The following is a 16,950-nucleotide window of genomic DNA, read 5'->3' as shown; positions in this document are numbered from 1 at the left end:
GACCGTCCACCACCCGCTCCCGTGGCTTCACGTGACCCCGATCACAGGCCACAACCTATGGACTCACTTTCAAGAACGCTACGAGGGTGATTGATAAGTTCGTGGCCCAGGGTAGAAGGAGTCAATTTTAGAAAACCTAGCACATTTATTTTTCTACACAGTCCCCTCCTACATTTACACACTTAGTCCAGCGGCCGTGGAGCATACGGAACTTGGACCTCCAGAAAGTGTCCACAGCAAGGGTGATTGATAAGTTCGTGGCCCAGGGTAGGTGAGTCAACTTTAGAAAACCTAGCACATTTATTTTTCTACACAGTCCCCTCCTACATTTACACACTTAGTCCAGCGGTCGTGGAGCATACGGAACTTGGACCTCCAGAAAGTGTCCACAGCAAGGGTGATTGATAAGTTCGTGGCCCAGGGTAGAAGGAGATGAGTTATTCTTTCTGCATAATCACTCAAAGAGTTGACCTGCATGTGCATGTAACGAGAGCTGTATAACTCATCTCCTTCTACCTTCTAGACAGTGGGTTAGTCATTTTCCTTGAAGTTTGGTGTGCCGGACTGGCAAAGTTTATACCGGTTTGTCCCATTCCCATCTCCTATCTCGGAGGCTGCGTAGCATCCACACCAGGACCACCAGACTCATAAACAGTTACTTTCCCCAAGCAGTGAGTCTGATCGACACCTCCACCGACTAACTCTACACTCCTCTGTTATTTCCTTCCAGCCTCCCTATGTACAGCCCAGCTTATTCCCCTCCTTAGGTGCTGCCTGACCTGCTGAGTTCCTCCAGCGTTGTGTGTGTGTTGCTCTGGATTTCCAGCACCTGCAGAATCTCTTGTGTTTGTGATAATGTGCAGGAATGTTCTGTGCCCTTTGTCTGTCTCCAAGGAGAAATGCACCAAGCGTATGGTGGTCAAAGCCCATGTCTACATAGGGTTAACCATCCCTCACCAATGTATGTCCTCCTGGGTCAGTGGACTTGCTCTTGATGAACTGTACATTCACACAGGGAATCCTGGAAGGTGTCCATGAAACCACGTCACTACCTGTTGTTCATTTGTGCTCACGACTGGCCACTGCATTTGGAAGGTCCCTGATTCAGACTTGGCCTGTGTATTCCTGTTCGTTCTCCCAGGACCCCATCCTCGCATGAGGAGGTGAGGTGAGTGCCTGTGGTAAACACTGTTCCGTTATTTAATGCTAACCTTAACAATGAGTACTCCTGTTTGAGTACTGTTGGGGGGGGGGGGGAACGTCCTACCTGGGGGAAGCAACAGTGGCTGCACCTCTGGCACAGAGTCTGGGTCTGTGGCTTAGAAGGGTAGGGAAAGGAAGAGGAAGGCAGTAGTGATAGGGGACTCTACAATTAGGGGATCAGACAGGCGATTCTGTGGATGCAGAAAAGAAACACGGATGGTAGTTTGCCTCCCACGTGCCAGGGTCCGGGATGTTTGATTGTGTCCATGGTATCTCAAAGTGGGAGGGAGAACAGCCAGAGGTCATGGTACATTTTGGTACCAAAGACATAGGTAGGAAAAGGGAAGAGGTCCTGAAAACAGACTACAGGGAGTTAGGAAGAAAGTCGAGAAGCAGGACCACAAAGGTAGTAATCTCGGAATTATTGCCTGTGCCACGTGACAGTGAGTATAGGAATAGAGTGAAGTTGAGGATAAATGCGTGGCTGGAGCAGGGGGCACTTGAATCTGAGGTGGACCAATATCCTGGCAGGAAGGTTTGCAAAGGCTTTTGGGGAGAGTTTAAACTAGAATTGCTGGGGAGTGGGAACCAAACTGAAGTGACGGAGGTAAAGGAGGTTGGCTCACAAACAGAGAAAGCTTGGAGACAATGTGAAACGGAGGATAGCCGGGTGATAGAGAAGGGATGCGCTCAGACCGATGGTTTGAGATGTGTCTATTTTAATGCTAGGAGTATTATGAATAAAGCGGATAAGCTTAGAGCGTGGATCAGTACTGGGGGCTATGATGTTATGGCCATTACAGAGATTTGGTGGTGCAGGGGCAGGAACGGCTACTTCAAGTGCCAGGCATTAGATGTTTCAGAAAGGACAGGGAGGGAGGCAAAAGAGGTGGGGGTGTGGCACTGTTGATCAGAGATAGTGTCACAGCTGCAGAGAAGGAGGAAGTCCTAGAGGGGTTGTCTATGGAGTCTCTGTGGGTGGAAGTTAGGAACAGGAAGGGGGTCAATAACTCTACTGGGTGTTTTTTATAGACCATCCAATAGTAACAGGGACATTGAGGAGTAGATAGGGAGACAGATTTTGGAAAGGAGTAATAATGACAGGGTTGTTGTGGTGGGAGATTTTAGTTTCCCAAATATTGATCGGCATCTCCCTAGAGTGAGAGGCGTGGAGTTTGTTAAGTGTGTTCAGGAAGGTTTTTTGACACAATATGTAGATAAGCCTACAAGAGGAGAGGCTGTGCTTGATCTGGTATTGGGAAATGAACCTGGTCAGGTGTCAGGTCTCTCAGTGGGAGAGCATTTTGGAGATAGTGATCACAATTCTATCTCCTTTACCATAGCATTGGAGAGGGGTAGGAACAGATAAGTTAGGGAAACATTTAATTAGAGTAAGGGGAAATATGAGGCTATCGGGCAGGAACTTGAAAGCATAAATTGGAAACAGATGTTCTCAGGGAAACATACGGAAGAAATGTGGCAAATGTTCAGGGGATATTTGCATGGTGTCCTGCATAGGTACATTCCAATGAGGCAGGGAAAGGATGGTAGGGTACAGGAACCGTGGTGTACAAAGGCTGTACAGTCAAGAAGAAAAGAAAAGCTAACGAAAGGTTCAAAAAGCTAGGTAATGACAGAGATCTAGAAGATTATAAGGCCAGCAGGAAGGAGCTTAAGAGTGCAATTAGGAGAGCCAGAAGGGGCCATGAGAAGGCCTTGGCAGACAGGATTAAGGAAAACCTTAAGGCGTTCTACAAGTATGTGAAGAGCAAGAGGATAAGACACGAGTGAATAAGACCAGTCAAGTGTGACAGTGGAAAAGTGTGTATGGAACCGGAGGAGATAGCAGAGGAACTCAATGAATACTTTGCTTCAGTATTCACTACGGAAAAGGATCTTGGCGATTGTTAGGATAACTTGCAGATGACTGAAAAGCTTGAGCATGTAGATATTAAGGAAGAGGATGTGCTGGAGCTTTGGAAAGCATCAAGTTGGATAAGTCACCGGGACCAGATGGGATGTACCCCAGACTACTGTGGGAGGCGAGGGAGGAGATTGCTGAGCCTCTGGTGATGATCTTTGCATCATCAATGAGGACAGGAGAGGTTCCAGAGGATTGGAGGGTTGCAGATGTTGTTCCCTTATTTAAGAAAGGGAGTAGAGATAGCCCAGGAAATTATAGACAAAGTGGTTGGTAAGTTGATGGGGAAGATCCTGAGAGGCAGGATTTATGAACATTTGGAGAGGCATAACATGATTTGGAATAGTCAGCATGGCTTTGTCAAAGGCAGGTCGTGCCTTCCGAGCCTGATTTAATTTTTGAGGATGTTACTAAGCACATTGATGAAGGTAGAGCCATAGATGTAGTGTATATGGGTTTCAGCAAGGCATTTGATAAGGTATCCCATGCAAGGCTTATTGAGAAAGTAAGGAGACATGGGATCCAAGGGGACATTGCTTTGTGGATCCAGAACTGGCTTGCCCACAGAAGGCAAAGAGTGGTTGTAGATGAGTCATATTCTGCATGGAGGTCGGTCACCAGTGGTGTGCCTCAGGGATCCCTATTCTTTGTGATGTTTGTAAATGACCTGGATGAGGAAGTGGAGGGATGGGTTATTAAATCTGATGACGCAAAGGTTGAGGGTGTTGTGGATAGTGTGGAGGGCTGTCAGAGGTTACAGCGGGATATTGATAGGATGCAAAACTGGGCTGAGAAGTGGCAGATGGGGTTCAACCCAAATAAGTTTGAGGTGGTTCATTTTGTTAGGTCAAATATGATGGTAGAATATAGCATTAATGACAAGACTCTTGGCAGTGTGGAGGATCAGAGGGATCTTTGGATCCGAGTCCATAGGACACCCAAAGCTGCTGTGCAGGTTGACTGTGTGGTTAAGAAGGCATAGGGTGCATTGGCCTTCAACAACCTTGGGATTGAGTTTAGGAGCTGAGAGATAATGTTGCAGCTATATCAGACCCTGGTCAGACCCCACTTGGAGTACTGTGCTCAGTTCTGGTTGCCTCACTACAGGAAGGACGTGGAAACTATAGAAAGGGTGCAGAGGAGATTTACAAGGATGGTGCCTGGATTGGGGAGCATGCCTTATGAGAATAGGTTGAGTGAACTTGGCCTTTTCTTCTTGGAGCGACGGAGGATGAGAGGTGACCTGATAGAGGTGTACAAGATGATGAGAGGCATTGATCATGTGGATAGTCAGAGGCTTTTTCCCAGGGCTGAAATGACTAACATGAGAGAGCACAGTTTTAAGGTGCTTGGAAGTAGGTATAGAAGAGATGTCAGGGGTACTTTTTGTACTCAGAGAGTGGTGAGTGCGTGGAATGGGCTGCCGGTGGCGGTGTTGGAGGTGGAAACGATAGAGTCTTTTAAGAGACTCCTGGATGGATACATGGAGCTTAGAAAAATAGAGGGCTATGGGTAAGCTGAGGTAGTTCTAAGATAAGGACATGTTCAGCACAGCATTGTGGGCCAAAGGGCCTGTATTGTGCTGTAGGTTTTCTATGTTTCTGGTCTTCCCACCCCATTTCTCCTGTGCTTGAGCTGGTGCTTGTACCCTTGGGTCTACTTGATGTCTGATAAATCTGAGTCCATTTTTGGCACCTCTCACCTTCTTTCCCGGATGAGGAAATTTTCCCAAACTCTAGGGTTAAACTCTCAGATTGAAGGAGCAAGACTTCATATTCCGCCTGGGTTGACTCCAATCTGATGGCACGAATATCAATTTCTCTAACTTTCAGTAATTTCCCCCTCTCCCTCCTGGTCTCTTCTGCCAATCCCCATTCTAGTTCCACTCACATTCCCTACTCTTCTCCTCACCTACCCATCATCTCCCTCTGGTTCCCCACCTCCTTGCCATTCCTCATGGTCCCCTGTCCCTCCCTATCAGATTCTGTCTTCTCAGCCCTTTGCCTCTTCTACCTGTCACCTCCCAGTGTCTCACTTCATCCCCCCTCTCCCCCACCCACCCACCTTCCCCTTCACCCGGTCTCACCCATCACCTCCCAGTGTCTCACTTCATTCCCCCTCTCTCCCACCCACCCACCTTCCCCCTCACCTGGTCTCACCTATCACCTCCCAGTGTCTCACTTCATCCTCCCTCTCCCCCACCCACCCACCTTCCCCCTCACCTGGTCTCACCTATCACCTCCCAGTGTCTCACTTCATCCCCCCTCTCCCCCACCCACCCACCTTCCCCCTCACCCGGTCTCACCTATCACCTCCCAGTGTCTCACTTCATCCCCCTCTCCCCCACCCACCCACCTTCCTCCTCACCTGGTCTCACCTATCACCTCCCAGTCTGTCCTCCTTCCCCTCTCCCTCCTTTTTAACCCTGGCTTCTGCCCACTTCCTTTCCAGTGCTGATGAAGGGTCTCGGCCTGAACCGTTGACTGTTTACTGTTCTCCATCCCTGCTGCCTGATCTGCTGAGTTCCTCCGGCACTTGGTGCATGTGTTGCTCTGGATGTCCTGAATCTCTTAAGTTCATGATATTAACTTTTTGTGCAGATTGTGTTCTTTCTTGTAAGATGTGTGTATTAGAAGCTTTCTTCCTGAACGTTGCTTCTCTGATGTCTGTGGTACGGATGCAAGTGCGATACCCTTCCCCGTGTGCAGACAACAGTAAACTTGATTCTGACATCCACTCTAACGGGTATATCTGTTGCCAGCAGGTTGGATGTTGCTGTAACTTGCCGATGCCAACCTGTACCCAAAGACTGCCACCTCCCGAAGCGGTCTCCCGGGTGACAGAGGCTCTCTGAAAGCGACCGTCTCCCGGCCCACACGAGGGAAGCATGGGCTTCACAGGTGTCCTGGAGAAGGTGGGGACTGCGGGCAGATTCCACAACGTTCACATTGTTCTCCTCGCTATCCCAATTGCCATCATGGCCACCCACAACCTCCTGCAGAACTTTGTGGCCGCTGTTCCTGACCACCGGTGCAGGGTGCAGCTGGGAGCTGAGGGCTCGCGGTACCTCAATGTGACGGAGGAGCCACTGAAGGAGGAGTTTCTCCGGGTGTTCCTGCCCCTGGACGAGGAAGGGAGGCCGGACAAGTGCCGCATGTACACCTCCCCACAGTGGCATCTCCTGGGCACCAACGAGACGCAGGGCAACGGGAGCCAACCTGTCACACAGGCGTGCACTGATGGGTGGGTGTACGACCGCTCCCAGTTCACAATGACGATTGTCACAGAGGTACGTTTCAGATGACCACTTTGCAATCCGATCTTAGCTTAAGTCCCATCACCCCTCCTGGACATTGGCCGCCTACAGTAGCTAACCAGAGTCCGCTGACCTGGGCCCCGGGTGAAGCCCATCTTCCCAGGTGAAGATCTCTCAGGGATGAAGTCTTTGCAGATTGTTGGCGTTTCTGTAGCTCTGGGCTTTTATGAAATGGGGTTGCTAGCCCCATGTCCAACCTTCCTTCTTTCGCAGCCGGCCTCTGGACAGCCCGTGGCCAAGTTTTGCAATCAGAAGGACTGATCAAATTTGGGCGAGAGGGGGCCTGTTCTGCCTCGAAAGCTGTTTGCGTTCATTGGCCAACCTTCCCCCTTTCAGAGAGCAGTGTCACAGGTGGGAAGTGGTGAAGGAAATGTCTGCTGCTCTGGTCTTCAATAGTCAGGGCAATGAGTACAGGGAATGGGACGTTATGTTGGTGAGGTCACGCTGGGAATGTTGTGCACAGCTTTGTTTGACCTGTTATAGGAAAGAATTACCACAAGATATTCTGCAGATGCTGGAAATCCAGACCAGGTTAGCAGAGCACGGGAGAAAGGAAAGGAGGAGCAGTCTATTCCCCTCTCCTATCAGATTCCTCCTTCTTCACCCCTTCACCTTTTCCACCTATCACATCACAGCTTCTTACTTCACACCTCTCCCCACGCACCCACCTTCCCCATACCTGGTCTCACATATCACCTCCCAGTGTCTCACTTCATCCCCCCCTCTCCCCCACCCACCCACCTTCCCCCTCACCTGGTCTCACCTATCACCTCCCAGTGTCTCACTTCATCCTTCCTCTCCCCCACCCACCCACCTTCCTCCTCAACTGGTCTCACCTGTCACCTCCCAGTGTCTCACTACATCCCCCCTCTCCCCCACCCACCTTCCCCCTCACCTGGTCTCACCCAACACCTCCCAGTGTCTCACTTCATCCCCCCTCTCCCCCACCCACCCACCTTCCCCCTCACCTGGTCTCACCGATCACCTCCCAGTTTCTCACTTCATCCCCCCTCTCCCCCACCCACCCACCTTCCCCCTCACCTGGTCTCACCTGTCAACTCCCAGTGTCTCACTTCATCCCCCCTCTCCCCCACCCACCCACCTTCCTCCTCAACTGGTCTCACCTGTCACCTCCCAGTGTCCCACTTCATCCCACCTCCCCCTCACCCGGTCTCACCTGTCACACCCCCAGCATGGGCTCCTTCCCCCTCTCCCCGACCTTCTTATTCTGGCTTCTTCCCCCTTCTTTTCAAGTTCCAATGAAGGGTCTTGGCCTGAAACATCGACTGTTCATTCCCCTCTATAGATACTGCCTGACCTGCCGAGTTCCTCCAGCATTGTACGTGTGTGTGTTATACAGGAAGTCATTGTTGTGCTGCCGAGGGTGCAGAGGCGATTTACGAAGATGTAAATGGACCAATGGGGAGAGTTTGGACAGGCTGGGACTTTATTCCTCGCAGTGCTGGGAATGAGGGGTGACCTTCTTGAGGAGTGTAACATCATTGTTATAAAACCATTAATCATAAAATATAAGAGCAGAATTAGGGCATTTGGCCCATCGAGTCTGCTCTGTCATTTCCTCAAGGCTGATCCATTTCCCTCTCAGCCACAATGCCCTAACTAATCAAGAATCTATCAACTTTTGCCATAAATACAGGCAATGACTTGGCCTCCACGGCTGGCTATGGCACTGAATACCACAGATCCTCTGGCTAAAGCAATTTCTCCTGCTTATCTCTGTTCTAAATGGATGCCTCCTCTCTGTTCTGAGGCCTTGCCCTCTGGTCCTAGACACCCCCACTATAGGAAACATCCTCTCCACATCCACTCTATCTGTGTCCTCTGATCTTAGACTCCCCCATTATAGGAAACATCCTCTCCACATCCACTCTATCTGTGTCCTCTGGTCCTAGACTCCCCCACTATAGGAAACACCCTCTCCACATCCACTCTATCTATGTCCTCTGGTCCTAGACTCCCCCCACTATAGGAAACATCCTCTCCACATCCAATCTATCTGTGTCCTCTGGTCCTAGACTCCCCCACTATAGGAAACATCCTCTCCACATCCACTATCTGTGTCCTCTGGTCCTAGACTCCACACTATAGGAAACATCCTCTCCACGTCCACTCTATCAGTGTCCTCTGGTCCTAGACTCCCCCACTATAGGAAACATCCTCCCCACATCCACTCTATCTGTGTCCTCTGGTCCTAGACTCCCCCACTATAGGAAACATCCTCCCCACATCCACTCTATCTGGTCCTAGACTCCCCCCACTATAGGAAAGATCCTCTCCACATCCAATCTATCTGTGTCCTCTGGTCCTAGACTCCCCCACTATAGGAAACATCCTCTCCACATCCACTATCTGTGTCCTCTGGTCCTAGACTCCACACTATAGGAAACATCCTCTCCACATCCACTATCTGTGTCCTCTGGTCCTAGACTCCCCCACTATAGGAAACATCCTCCCCACATCCACTCTATCTGTGTCCTCTGGTCCTAGACTCCCCCACTATAGGAAACATCCTCTCCACATCCACTCTATCTGTGTCCTCTGGTCCTAGACTCCCCCACCACAGGAAACATCCTCCCCACATCCACTCTATCTGTGTCCTCTGGTCCTAGACTCCCCCACCACAGGAAACATCCTCCCCACATCCACTCTATCTGTGTCCTCCGGTCCTAGACTCCCCCACTATAGGAAACATCCTCTCCACATCCACTCTATCTGTGTCCTCTGGTCCTAGACTCCCCCACTATAGGAAACATCCTCTCCACATCCACTCTATCTGTGTCCTCTGGTCCTAGACTCCCCCACGATAGGAAACATCCTCTCCACATCTACTCTATCTGTCCTCTGGTCCTAGACTCCCCCACTATAGGAAACATCCTCCCCACATCCACTCTATCTGTGTCCTCTGGTCCTAGACTCCCCCACTATAGGAAACATCCTCTCCACATCCACTCTATCTGTGTCCTCTGGTCCTAGACTCCCCCACCACAGGAAACATCCTCCCCACATCCACTCTATCTGTGTCCTCTGGTCCTAGACTCCCCCACTACAGGAAACGTCCTCTCCACATCCACTCTATCTGTGTCCTCTGGTCCCAGACTCCCCCACTATAGGAAACATCCTCTCCACATCCACTCTATTGAGCTACGTTACATTAGCAATGTTTTGTTACAATTGAAAGATCGGTGAGGCCCGATACGGGGCACCGTGTTCAGTTTGGGTCCCGAATTGAAGATCTACCCTGGGTCTCATTCCCGAACTGAAGATCTAGTCCCGGGTCTCATTCCCGAACTGAAGATCTAGTCCTGGGTCTCATTCTGGATAGAAGATCAAGTTCCCCTCCACAAAAACCTGCCATTCACCAATTGTTGAATCCCCTATCTCTTCATAGAGCCTCATTAAGCTGTTCCAACTTCGCTTGCCTTTCCTAAACAGAAAGCAAGGACGGAAGGAATGAAGTTATCTGAAAAATCTACCTAGGTCCTCTGGCACCTTTGCCCAAGCCATGTCCCCGCTGGCCCACTCACACAGGGTCCGCTCCCACAATGACCGTCCATTAAACTTGAAGTATAAAACCCCTAGGGGCTTAAATCGGTGAATGTATGCAGTCTTCCCCCCAGGGTTGGGGAACCAGGACCAAAGGGCACAGGATTAAGGTGAGAGGGGAGAGATTTAATAGGAACCTGAGGGGCAACTTCTTCACCCATAGGGTGGTCAGTCCACGGAATGAGCTGCCAGAGGGAGTGGTTGAGGCAGCTACATTAACAACATTTAAAAGACACTTGGACAGGTATATGCATAGGAAAGTCATATGCCATAGTCCTCTGCCATTAACTGAGGAATCCGTGAATGCCAGGTTAGGAATCCCTGGTTTAGAGGGATATGGGGCAAATGGGGCCAGCTTAGATGGCATGGACCAGATGCGCCAAAGGGCCTTTTCCCTGCCGGGTGACTCCAGGAACTGTGGACGGGTGCACTATCCAGGTATGGGGAGATGTCAGTCGCTGTGGTAACTGCAAAGATCAACTTGATTCCCCGTGTACATTTACTCACAAAATTGATGATTTGCTGTGGGGTGTTGGTCAGTGTGTGACATTTAATAAAAATCATATAGAGGAAAGAATTATACAAAAGATAAAGATGGAGGTTAAAGTACGGATATGTAATAAAATGTGCTGAAATACATAAATACCAGCATGAGTTTACGATGTAAACAGCATGATGAAAAACACTGGTTTAAAATGTTTACAGTTTACAGGTCATCGATTGAGGAGGGTGGGGTGGGGGATAACTAGAATGGTTGATCAGATTAACTGGCCAGGGAAGAAACTTTTAACTTGGTGTGAAGTTTTTGTTTTAATTGGCACTTTCGTGAAGGGAGCTTTAGAAAAGTGGTTAGTGTCTGTGAAGGTTTTCCCTGCCCGCTTCTTTAGTCCTGGACACGTCCAAGTCCTGCAGTGAGGGTAGACTGCTGCCAGTCATACTTTCTGCTGACCTGGCAGTTTGCTGTAGTTTTTGAATGCTGTATGAAACCAGGCAGTAATGGCTGACATGATGATGCTCTCTACAGTGACAGTGTAATACCACAGTAATATAATGGTTGGCATGACGCTGTTAGAGCTTGAGGTGTCAGAGTTCAGAATTCAATTCCAACACTATCTGTAAAGAGTTTGCATGTTCTCCCTGTGACCGCGAGGGTTTCCTCCCACTGTCCAAAGAGGTACTGGTTAATAGGTTAATAAGTCATTGTAAATTACCAATTAACAATTGTGATCAAGCTGGGGTTGAATGGGTGGATTGATGGATGGTGTGATCTTATTGGGGCAGAAGGAACTGTTCCACACTGATATCTCCAAATAAGTGAAGTAATTGAATTGCACCAGGTCGTTCTGGGAAAGATGGAATTTTACAAAATGCAACATGAGGTACATCCTCTGCCAGGTCTTTTTGTAAATGAAGGCCATCTGGTTCTCCATCACCACATAAGGTCTGGTGAAATATTGATGCCCAGGACCTGAATGTTGAGGAGATGCTGACTTTAGAATTGTTGATGTTGAGGGGGTGGAGAGGAGATACTTTTCTCCTGAGGAAATTTAGTCCCAAGAGGAAGGTAATAATCTCACTCACTGATCCTGGAGGAAGGTCCCATGTTCGAATGGTCTCTCTCTCTCTCTCACTCACTCACTGCTCCCAGAGGATGGTCTCTGTGTTTAAACGGTCTCTCCCTCCCTCTTGTCCACTGCTCTGAAGGAAGGTCCTTGTGTTCAAACGGTGTCTCTCTCTCTCACACTTACTGATCCTGGAGGAAGGTCCCTGAGTTCCAATGGTCTCTCCCTCCTTCTCACTCACTGATCCCAGAGAAAGGTCCCATGTTCGAATGGTGACTCTTCCTCTCACTCACTGCTCCCAGAGGATGGTCCCTGCATTCGAACGGTCTCTCTCCCTCTTGTCCACTGCTCTGGAGGAAGGTCCCACGTTCGAACGGTCTCTCTCTCCCTCTCACTCACTGCTCCCAGAGGATGGTCCCTGCATTCGAACGGTCTCTCTCTCCCTCTCACTCACTGCTCCCAGAGGATGGTCCCATGTTCAAACGGTCTCTCTCCCTCTTGTCCACTGCTCTGGAGGATGGCCCCATGTTCAAACGGTCTCTCTCTCCCTCTCACTCACTGCTCCCATAGGATGGTCCCACGTTCGAACAGTCTCTCTCTCCCTCTCACTCACTGCTCCCAGAGGATGGTCCCTGCATTCGAACGGTCTCTCTCCCTCTTGTCCACTGCTCTGGAGGAAGGTCCCACGTTCGAACGGTCTCTCTCTCCCTCTCACTCACTGCTCCCAGAGGATGGTCCCTGCATTCGAACGGTCTCTCTCCCTCTTGTCCACTGCTCTGGAGGATGGCCCCATGTTCAAACGGTCTCTCTCTCCCTCTCACTCACTGCTCCCAGAGGATGGTCCCTGCATTCGAACGGTCTCTCTCCCTCTTGTCCACTGCTCCCATAGGATGGTCCCACGTTCGAACGGTCTCTCTCTCCCTCTCACTCACTGCTCTGGAGGAAGGTCCCACGTTCGAACGGTCTCTCTCTCCCTCTCACTCACTGCTCCCATAGGATGGTCCCACGTTCCAACGGTCTCTCTCTCCCTCTCACTCACTGCTCCCAGAGGATGGTCCCTGCGTTCGAACGGTCTCTCTCCCTCTTGTCCACTGCTCTGGAGGAAGGCCCCACGTTCGAACGGTCTCTCTCTCCCTCTCACTCACTGCTCCCAGAGGATGGTCCCTGCGTTCGAACGGTCTCTCTCTCCCTCTCACTCATTCGATGCTGCTGAAGGAAGGTGTTGGAGTCCTGCATCTCGCGCAGGGTTTAGTCCACATGGTTTGTGGATTGGATGCTGCAGTTCACGTTATGATGTGTTTCTGGTTTCCAGTTACTCTTTTTTTTTGTGGTATTTGGGTGATTTTGATTGGCCTGCAGGTACCGAGTGAAACAAGCGCTGGACAGAACTGGGTATGCCTGAACTCTTTTCATTTGGTGTTTTATATTCTTCTCTGTTTTCTGCTCTTTTTTGCAGTTTGCATGATTTATTGATTTATTTATTTTTTGCATGTTGGGGTGGGTGGTGACATTTTTGATGTTTTCTTTGAACGGGTTCCGTAGTGTTCCTTTGTTTCGTGGCTGTCTGTGAAGGAGGCGAATCTCAGGGTTGTATACTGCGTACATACTTTGAATCTTTGAAGTTGTTGAGATTGCACCATCAGTCCAGCTTGGGACTTGGATGTATCGGCTCCTGCGACAGTGGTGTCGTCCGAAAACATCGGTTTAACAGATGTGTCACCGGAGATGCCGTGGATGAGGGGAGAGAACACGCACTGTGGAGACGTGCTGCCGCCTGAGGGACTGAGAGCTTAGATATTCAGGGCAGAGGCGGAAACAATTTCTTCAAGAAAGGTAGGGTGGCTGAGAAGGCATATCGCCTCCTTGCCCTTATCAGTCGAGGTACTGAGTTCAAAAGTCAGGAGGTTATGTTAACTTTATAAAACCCTAGTGAGGTTGCATCTGGAGTATTGTGTACAGGTCTGGTCACCTCACTATAAGAAGGACCTTGGGGCTTTGGAGAGGGGGCAGAAGAGGTTTACCAGGATGCTGCCTGGTTTAGAGGGTATGTGCTATCATGAGAGGCTGGACAAACTTGGGCTGTTTTCTCTGGAGCGTCAGAGGCTGAGGGGAGATCTGAAAGATGTTTATAGGATTATGAGAGGCATAGATAGAGTGGACAGGGAGTGTCTGTTTCCCAGGGTTGAAATGTCTAACACCAGAGGGCATACATTGAAGGTGAGAGGGGGTAGGTTCAAAGGAGATGTAAGGGGCAAGTTTTTTACCCAGAGGGTGGTGGTGGATGCTGATGCTTTAGAGGCTTTTACGTAAGGTGTGTTTAGATAGGCACGTGAATGTGAGGGAAATGGAAGGATATGGACATTATGTAGGCAGAGGGGATTAGATAGGTTGCCCATTTGATTATTAAGTTAATTGGATTGGCACAATATTGTGGGCCAAAAGGCCTGTTGTTATGCTGTGCTGTTCGATGTTCTAAAGTTGGGAATCATTGGGAATCACCCCCATCAGGAGATGTTGGAGATCCGAAGTTGGGAATGTTATCTCCTGAGGGTAACCACCCTCAGGAGATGATGGGGAAATAAATTAGCACTGACCTTGTTGAGGATCAGAATGAGATCTTCAGAGATCACCGGAGGCAGTGTGGGAGAGCCCAGAGCACGTGGGAATCAGTGCTGGGTAGGGGGCTGGCTTTCTCTATCAGTGTTCCCCTCCGGTCTTGGCTCCCTGAAAGATAAGCTGGATTACCTTCAGCTGCAGCTGACCCAGTGTGAGGTGAGCCATGCTTGTTCTTGCAGAAATGTGGCTCCAGGCCATGCCTCTCAGGGACTTGTGCTAACATTATTTATTGTGACTGTCTGCGCTGGCTCGTAACTCTATGTGCTGTGTGTGACTGCATGCACCGTGGTTTGCATCTTGTCCCTGGAGAAATGCTGTTTTGTTCAGCTGTATACGTGAATAAGAATTAAACTTGAACTTGAGATTCAGGTGCCAAGTGAACCAACACTTTGGTTCCAGTGATCATAACACCACTAGTTTCAATGTGATCATGTATAAAGATAGATTGGGTCCTCAGGTTGAGGTTCTAAACTGGAAAAAGGCCAAATTTGAAGAAATGAGAAAGGATCTAAAAAGTGTGGATTGGGACAGGTTGTTCTCTGGCAAGGATGTAATTGGTAAGTCAGAGGCCTTCAAAGGAGAAATTTTGAGAGTACAGAGTTTGTATGTTTCTGTCAGGATTAAAGGCAAAGTGAATGAGAATAAGGAACCTTGGTTCTCTAGGGATATTGGAACTCTGATCAAAAAAAAAGAAGGGAGATGTATGACATGTTTCAGAAACAGGGAGCAAATAAGGTACTAGAGGCGTATAAAAAGTGCAAAAAATACAAGAAATCAGGAAGGCTAAAAGAAGACGAGGTAGCTTTGGCAGTCAAGGAGAAGGATAATCCAAAGAGCTTCTTCAGGTATATTAAGAGCAAAAGGATAGTAAGGGATAAAATTGGTCCTCTTGAAGATCAGAGTGGACGGCTATGCATGGAACCAAAAGAAATGGGGGAGATCTTAAATAGGTTTGTTTTGTGTCTGTATTTACTAAGGAAACTGGCATGGAGTCAATGGAAATAAGGCAAACAAGTAGTGAGGTCATGGAACCTATACAGATTGAAGAGGAGGAGGTGCTTTCTGTCTTGAGGCAAATCAAAGAAGATAAATTCCCAGGACCTGACAGGGTATTTCCTTAGACCTTGAGGAAACTAGTGTTGAAATTGCAGAGGATAGCTCATGTTGTTCTGTTGCTTAAAAAGGCTCTAAAAGTAATCTGGGAAATTATAGGCTGGTAAGTTTTATGTCGGTAGTAGGTAAATTATTGGAAGGAGTACTAAGAGATAGGATCTACAAGTACTTGGATAGACAGGGACTTATTAGGGAGAGTTAACATGGCTTTGTGCGTGGTAGGTCATGTTTAATAAATCTATAGAGTTTTTTGAGGAAGTTACCAGGAAAATGGATGAAGGGAAGGCAGTGGATGTTGTCTACATGGACTTCAGTAAGGCCTCTGACAAGGTCCCACATGGGAGGTTAGTTAGGAAGATTCAGTCACTAGGTATACATGGAGAGGTAGTAAATTGGATGAGACATTGGCTCAACGGGAGAGGCCAGAGAGTGGTAGTAGAGGATTGCTTCTCTGAGTGGAGGCCTGTGACTAGTGGAGTGCCACAGGGATCAGTGCTGGGTCCATAGTTATTTGTCATCTATATCACTGATCTGGCTGATAATGTGGTAAATTGGATCAGCAAATTTGCTGATGATACAAAGATTGGCGATGTAGTGGACAGTGAGGAGGTTTTCAAAGCTTGCACAGGGAGTTGGACCAGCTGAAAAAATGGGCTGAAAAATGGCAGAAGGAATTTAATGCAGACAAGTGTGAGGTATTGCACTTTGGAAGGACAAACCAAGGTAGAACATACAAGGTAAATGATCGGGCACTGAGGAGTGCAGTAGAACAGAGGGATCTGGGAATACAGAAACAAAATTCCCTAAAAGTGATGTCACAGGTAGATAGGGTTGTAAAGAGAGCTTTTGATACATTGGCCTTTATAAATCAAAGTATTGAGTATAAGAGTTGGAATAATATGGTGAGGTTGTATAAGGCATTAGTGAGGCCGAATTTGGAGTATTGGGTGCAGTTTTGGTCACCGAATTACAAGAAGGATATTACTAAGGTTGAAAGAGTGCAGAGAAGGTTTACAAGGATGTTGCTGGGACTTGAGAAACTGAGTTACAGAGAAAGGTTGGATAGGTTAGGACTTTATTCCCTGGAGCGTAGAAGAATGAGGGGAGATTTGATAGAGGTATATAAAATTATGATGGGTATAGATAGAGTGAATGCAAGCAGGCTTTTTCCACTGAGGCCAGGGGAGAAAAGAAACCAGAGGTCATGGGTAAGGGGTGAAGGGAGAAAAGTTTAGAGGGAACATTAGGGAGGGCTTCTTCACACAGAGTGGTGGGAGTGTGGAATGAGCTGCCAGATGAAGTGGTAAATGTGGGCTCACTTTTAACATGTAAGAAAAACTTGGACAGGTACATGGATGAGAGGTGTATGGAGGGATATGGTCCAGGTGCAGGTCAGTGGGACTAGGCAGAAAAATGGTCCGGCACAGCCAAAAGCCTGTTTCTGTGCTGTAATGTTCTGTGGTTCTAAGTGGTGGTCTTATGCTCCTATTGCTTCCTACACTCTCTCTGAGTGTCTTGGCGGTGTTCTTGCTTTGGCAGTGGGACCTGGTCTGTAACCGTAAATCGCTGAGACACATGGCGCAGTCTCTCTACATGGCCGGATTCCTGGTGGGATCCATCATTCTCGGGAGGCTCTCCGACAGGTAAGGTGCTGG

At 48.7% G+C, this 16,950-nt stretch overlaps 1 protein-coding gene across 2 annotated transcripts in view; it reads left to right on the top strand.

Annotated features, from left to right (window-relative positions):
• Window positions 1-1,043: 1,043 nt before the first annotated feature.
• The window catches only part of LOC132384087 (solute carrier family 22 member 6-A-like), a 43,454-nt gene continuing 27,547 nt past the window's right edge, over window positions 1,044-16,950 (top strand). The window contains exons 1-3 of one of the 2 annotated variants that reach the window (XM_059955420.1): window positions 1,044-1,168; window positions 5,886-6,413; window positions 16,835-16,938. In XM_059955420.1, coding sequence (XP_059811403.1) covers window positions 6,012-6,413; window positions 16,835-16,938 — 506 coding nt within the window. In that variant the 5' untranslated portion in view covers window positions 1,044-1,168; window positions 5,886-6,011. The remainder of the gene's footprint in view (window positions 1,169-5,885; window positions 6,414-16,834; window positions 16,939-16,950) is intronic. The other variant, XM_059955421.1, reaches the window with a different exon arrangement.

The sequence above is a fragment of the Hypanus sabinus genome, chromosome 31 (genome assembly GCF_030144855.1).
Source record: "Hypanus sabinus isolate sHypSab1 chromosome 31, sHypSab1.hap1, whole genome shotgun sequence".
NCBI classification, from domain to species: domain Eukaryota; kingdom Metazoa; phylum Chordata; class Chondrichthyes; order Myliobatiformes; family Dasyatidae; genus Hypanus; species Hypanus sabinus.
Note: the sequence above shows the minus strand (reverse complement) of the source record. Positions and strands in the feature narration are given on the sequence as shown.